Raw genomic sequence first — 5,282 nt, forward strand, 5'->3', positions numbered from 1 at the left:
TACAATGACATGAAAGACCAGCTGAAGGAATACTTGCAGAAGTTTGCAGAGAACAGGAAGGTTGTCCGAGAGGAAGATATTCGCGAGTTTTTCAGTCAAATGGCTCGTAAGCGTCCTCGTGTTGAGGTTTCATCATTTTGTCGTTAGGTTTCAGTCCTTCACCTTTTTCAAAATTGAGTTGGAATCAGATATTTTTCATGTAATCCCATAGCCTTAGGAATAATTCAGGTGAATCCTTTTCCCTTAAAATTTGTGGTTTTCTCAATATTGTTTTTCTCTATTGAGCCTCTTATTTTCCATGATCTATTTAATTCAAATGTACCTGGAAATTCTTTCTTCATTCATTATTCCCTTATGTTTTTGTACCTATGTTTTAATTTTCTTTTGAGCAAGATTTCATTTTTCTAAGTCAGTTTGACTATTTTGTGTTGACATTTTGGTCTGTGTATCTGTGATTTTAGGCTTCATCCACTAATGAAAATTTAATGTGTGTTATTGTTGCTGTGTTTTGCCTGGAAGCTGTAATGAAAGGGTATATCCCTCTGTTGTTTCATTGGTGGATGAAGCCTTGAAATTGGGTGATCTGGTTAAGTTAAGATTCAGCTTGAAGTGTGATGCATTCTAAATGTACTGTCAAGTTTTTAGTCAAAAAACAAAATTGTACCTCATGCTGAAGTTAGCTACTTGTGTTTTGATGGTGGTGGCTAATGTAATTTATGTGCTACATATGTCCTTGTTCTCTTACCTTTATGGTCAGCAACTGGCATATTTTTATCCAAAAAAAAAAGAAAAGTATATCTTCTATGAATTGTACCCCTGTACCAATTTTAAATGCATGTTCTCTGTAGAAAATAATTGATTAAGAATCTGTTCTTTTTCTCTTTTAGAAGTTTTTGATTTATATTTGTGTAGAAGCTTGTTTCTTCATACAGTTTTCCTTTTTATATGTTTACTTTTCTGTAGTAGTTTTGTTGACAAATTTGAAATTGAATTTGGCGTTGTTTCTGTAAATGTCAGTTGATTTGCAAGTATTATAGATAAATGTGAAAATTAAATGGGTCTTGTGTAATAAAACTCGCTGGAGCAAAAAGAACTCTAACATCTATACAGTATTTATAAAACTCCCACTCGAAATGACAGTCGTTTGCTGGTGAACAATGTGCTCCGTTGGACAGGTCCGGCTGGTTCTTGCTCTTCAGGATGCCAGCCGGTGCGGCCGCTTGTTGTAGATGCCGTTGATGTCGTCGATGTCGTCCAGCACCGAGTTGAGTTCGGCGGTGAGGTCGTCGGCGAGGAGGCAGCGCGCCGACAGCGGCCGGTGCGGGGAGAGCGGCCGGACCGGTGGCGGCGGCGTACAGGGCACGGCGCACGGCACGGCCAGGGGCAGGGGCTCGTTGTGGTCCCAGCGACGCGACACGAGCGTGAAGTCGCGGTGCGCGGCGATCAGCTTCTGCAGCCGCGCCAGGATCTCGTAGTCGGAGGCGGGCAGGTCCACGCCGAGGAGCTTGCACACGGACGAGCGGAAGCTCAGCAGCTGCGTCTCCTTGCGCGCCGCCTCCGACAGCGCCGCCTTGCTCGAGGTGAGGTCCTCCCTCAGCAGGTGCGCGGCGTGCTCGCCCAGGGACCTCTCCTGGTTGGCCGACTGCGCCGTCGCTCGCACCTGTTGCAAACAGCGACCGCGTTAAGAGTTTGCTGCACACGGCGGCCATCCTCGTAGACTTTCTCGCCGACTCACTTGGTCCTTGAGGATGTTGACCTTCCTGTTGTACTGGGTCCGCACCACCTCGGCGTCCATCAGCCGCTTCTGCAGCTCCTCGATCCTCCTCGCGCGCTCCAGAGCCGTGATCTGTGGGAGGCGAGCAGGGTTCGTTCGTTAGCCGGCGCTGCACAACGACACCACAACGATGTAAGCACCTCCGAGGACCCACCTTGCAGTCGGCTGCATCGGCCAGCTGCGCCTTGAGGTCCCTGTTGAGCGTCCGCGCCTCGGCCAGCTGCAGCTGCAGGCAGTCTACCTTCTTTTGCAGCTTCTTGGCTCTGGGGGAAGCACGGGCGGGTCAAGGCAAAGTAAACATTTCAACAAAAGGAAAACTGTTGAAAATTTTGGCCAGTTTTCCAGTTGTTGGCTCTACCTGAGACTGATTTCGTCGCGCTCCGACTCGACCACGGCTCGAGCGCGGCAGCTGTCCACCTGCAGGGCCAGCTTGCGCCGGAGCAGGTCGAGGTGCAGGTCGCGCCGCTGCAGCTGCTCCCGCAGGGTGCGCACGCGCCGCTGCAGCTGGTACACCGCGGCCGTCTGGAACACGTCGCGCGCGTTAATAGCGGTCGCTAATCGTGGGCGGGGCCGGCAGGAAGGAAAGAGAGGACGAGGATGAAGGAAACCTACTGAAGAATCGAGCAGCGTGTTGTGGTTAGCCGCTAGCGAGCGCGAATGTGTGAGGGTGGAGAAATGTGTCAACTACGAGACATGAGAAATGGTCGATGATGTGAGACGCTCCCCCAGTGTGTCTGCGTGTTAAATCAAGACTCACCCCCTCCCCCACCCGCCAGGATACAAGACATGCAGCGACAATGAGGAAAATGACCGAATGAAGATGATCTGAGTGGCGAATGCCGGTATGGTGGTATGGTGTCCGCTACGCTAATCGCTCGGATGCCCAGCTAGCTGCCTAGCCTTACTTCCTTGCCGGGGAGCTCCCTGGGCGAGCGCGGCCGCCGCAGTCTGGGCAGGGTCATCCCGCTCAGCAGCAGCTGCGACCAAACAACGTCATCCACCCTCCTCGGCAGCGCCCTTGGGCAAGCGCCCACCCCCACCCCTAGCGCCGCGTGGCCCCCACGCCCGCACCCACCTTGTCCACCATCTTGTCGCTCTCCAGGCGGGCGAGCTGGTCGGCGCGCACCAACAGCGCCTCGGTGTGCATGTCGACGCCGATGTCCTTAGACACCTCCTCCATGTTGAGCGCTCGGCCCAGCCGGTCCAGGAACTCCATGAACTGGAAACAAGCGTGGCGTGGTCACTGGTCACTATAGCTCGCGGTGAAAAATGACTACCTAAATTTTCGTCGATTCTGTGCTGACCAATCTCTTTTCTGCTTCAAGATACTCTCTGTCATCAAATTGACGGCTATTCATTTCTCACCGGGAGGATGTAAGAGACCACACTCACCGTGCACTTGTCCCTGCGCAGGGCCTCCCGCGCCACGTCGCACGCCGTCAGGTCGCTCTCCACCTTGTGCAGCCTGGACTCCAGGATGGCCTTGTCCTCTTCCAGGACGCGCGCGCGGCACGACGCTGACTCTGCGATCTCCGACTGCCGGCCGAGCTGTTGCTGCAGTCCGCAGGCCTTGTCCCGCAGCGTGTCCATTTGCTAGACAAAAGACATCGGCTTGTAGCAGTGATTTAAATCGTCCCGCAGCGGCCTCTCGGCGAACGGTGGCACTCACCACCACGAGATCCTTGTTGTCTGAGAGGATCTCTCGGATGCGCTCCTTGATGCACCCCTCGGTGGACTCGACGAAGCGGCTGGGAGAGCTGACCATGATGGCGAGGGACTCAAGCAGGTGGCGCAGCTCGTTCTGCAGACGCATCCACTTCTCCTCCCGGATCTTCACCTCCTCTGCGAACGGCCGGCGCCAGCGTGGAAGCGCGGGCGTGATCATTCAGGATCGCGGGTGGGCTGGGCTCGGGGCGGGGGCCGCCTGTGGGCAGGCCGCGCCGCAACGCTCGCCCGCCCAACGGGACTGCCCACCTCGCAGGCGCTTCTCCCGTCTCACCGCCTGCGAGGTGGGCAGTCCCGTTGGACGGGCGAGCGTTGCGGCACGGCCTGCCCACAGGCGGCCCGCTCGCCTGCCCGATGGGTCCACCTTACCTCTCAGAGAGCAGATCGCTGACTCTTGTTGCGCGCAGCTGGTGGTGCACGCGCCCAGCGACCGGCTGGTGACGGCCAGCTTTTCCCGGACCTCGGACAGCTCGCGCTCCGTGCAGCGGTGCGCCATCTCCACGGCCTCCTTGTCCTGCGTTCAGGTCTCTGATCAGCGGGTGCGCCCAGGTAACTCGAAAAAGACTCGACGACGTCACTTTGATTTGTTTGGGTCAAAGTGAAGTCGGGATGAGTTCGTCAATGTTTTGCCGGAAGCATTCAGTATGACGCCGTTTGTGTGACGTTCCCCGGGCGGGTCTCACCTGCTTGACCCGGTCCATCTCGCACATGTGCGCGGCCTGCTGCCGCTGCAGCGCCTCCCTGCAGTTGCGCAGCTCCTGCTCGGCGCTCTGCAGCGACTCGCACATGTTGCCGGCGCGAGTGCGCAGGCGGCCCGCCTCCTGCACCAGCTCGGCCGCCCGCACGAGCAGCACCTCGGGGCTGGCGTCCACCAGCTCGGCGCCCAGGGCGGTGGCCAGGCGGCGCACCAGGTCGGACAGCGCGGTCCTGGCCGCGTCCTTGAGGCCCTCCTCCTCGTGGCACTCGAGCTCCAGGCGGCGCAGCTTGGCCTCGAGTTCCGACACGCGTTCCGACGCCTGGCGCGACTCGCGCTGCAGCGTCTGCACGGCCAGCTCGGACCGGCCCAGCGAGCAGGACGCCGAGCGCTCGCGCTCCTCCAGCTCCTGCACGCGCTTCCGCAGCGAGGCGATCACGGAGCTCTGCCGCGCCGCCTGCTCGCGCAGCTGGTCCGACTCCACCTGCAGCTCCAGGGCGCGCTGCTCGCGGCACCGCAGCTGCCCCTTCATGTCTTGCAGCTGCCGAGGGCGAGAGCGGAGGGTGAGTACGGCTGTCGGCGACACGAGGCACTGCCTGAGGCACTCGACTCGAGAGGTGCCATACTCACCTCGGCCAGCAGCCGGTCCCGCTTGTACTGCAGGGCGGCCAGCTCGCTGCGCAGCGTGGTGGCCACGTCGTGCGCCATGGCGTCCTCGGTCAGGCGGTCCGGGGTCTGCAACAGCGGAGACCGGGGGTCAGCGGCGTGGGGGGTGCAGAGTGGGGCATGCGGGGGCGCCACCCCGCCGAGCGCCACCTTTTAACCGCCATCGCTGAGTTTGTAAACTATCTTCATTGCCGCGCCTACTGTGTGCGCGGGAAAAATCAAAAGGGGGAGGTGGACTATAGGGGCGCTTAGCGCCGCGCAGCGCGAGGCGCGAGGGGCGCGGCAGGCGTGGGGCCCAACCCCGGTGGTGGCGGTTGGGGGAGGGGGGAGGCAGGGGCTGCTTTCCGGCCTAAAGGGGTGGGGTTGTTGAAAGGGCCCTGCTCTGCTGTGCCTACACGTGACATCGGGGCCAACCTAGTTCAG

At 58.2% G+C, this 5,282-nt stretch overlaps 2 protein-coding genes across 3 annotated transcripts in view; one reads left to right on the forward strand and one right to left on the reverse strand.

Moving 5' to 3' along the window:
* Window positions 1-5,282, forward strand: part of LOC113206554 (histidine decarboxylase) — a 46,431-nt gene that overhangs the window by 9,693 nt on the left and 31,456 nt on the right. The gene's annotated exons all lie outside the window — the stretch shown is intronic.
* On the reverse strand, window positions 980-4,934 carry LOC113206565 (coiled-coil domain-containing protein 170). Of its 2 annotated transcripts, XM_026422692.2 has the most exons (11): window positions 4,824-4,934; window positions 4,183-4,734; window positions 3,869-4,013; window positions 3,444-3,616; window positions 3,167-3,367; window positions 2,850-2,993; window positions 2,680-2,751; window positions 2,133-2,296; window positions 1,929-2,037; window positions 1,736-1,846; window positions 980-1,660 (listed from the first exon to the last, which is right to left on the reverse strand). In XM_026422692.2, exons 1-11 carry the CDS (start codon window positions 4,899-4,901, stop codon window positions 1,196-1,198), a joined length of 2,214 nt encoding a protein of 737 aa, XP_026278477.2. In that variant the 5' UTR covers window positions 4,902-4,934; the 3' UTR covers window positions 980-1,195. The 2 variants fall into 2 exon arrangements, with proteins under 2 accessions (XP_026278477.2, XP_052120464.1); XM_052264504.1 differs by lacking the exon at window positions 2,680-2,751.

Source organism: Frankliniella occidentalis, unplaced genomic scaffold, assembly GCF_000697945.3.
Source record: "Frankliniella occidentalis isolate FOCC.00 unplaced genomic scaffold, Focc_3.1 Scaffold19, whole genome shotgun sequence".
Classification (NCBI taxonomy): Eukaryota; Metazoa; Arthropoda; class Insecta; order Thysanoptera; family Thripidae; genus Frankliniella; species Frankliniella occidentalis.

Bases quoted from the DNA above. Each gene is read 5' to 3' on its own strand.
- LOC113206565 (XM_026422692.2), bottom strand. From the start codon at position 4,901: ATGGCGCACGACGTGGCCACCACGCTGCGCAGCGAGCTGGCCGCCCTG. The intron at 2,994-3,166 runs GTGAGTGTGGTC...GCTTGTTTCCAG, and splicing joins TGCGCAGGGACAAGTGCACG to TTCATGGAGTTCCTGGACCG. The intron at 2,752-2,849 runs GTGGGTGCGGGC...GTTTGGTCGCAG, and splicing joins GCGACAAGATGGTGGACAAG to CTGCTGCTGAGCGGGATGAC.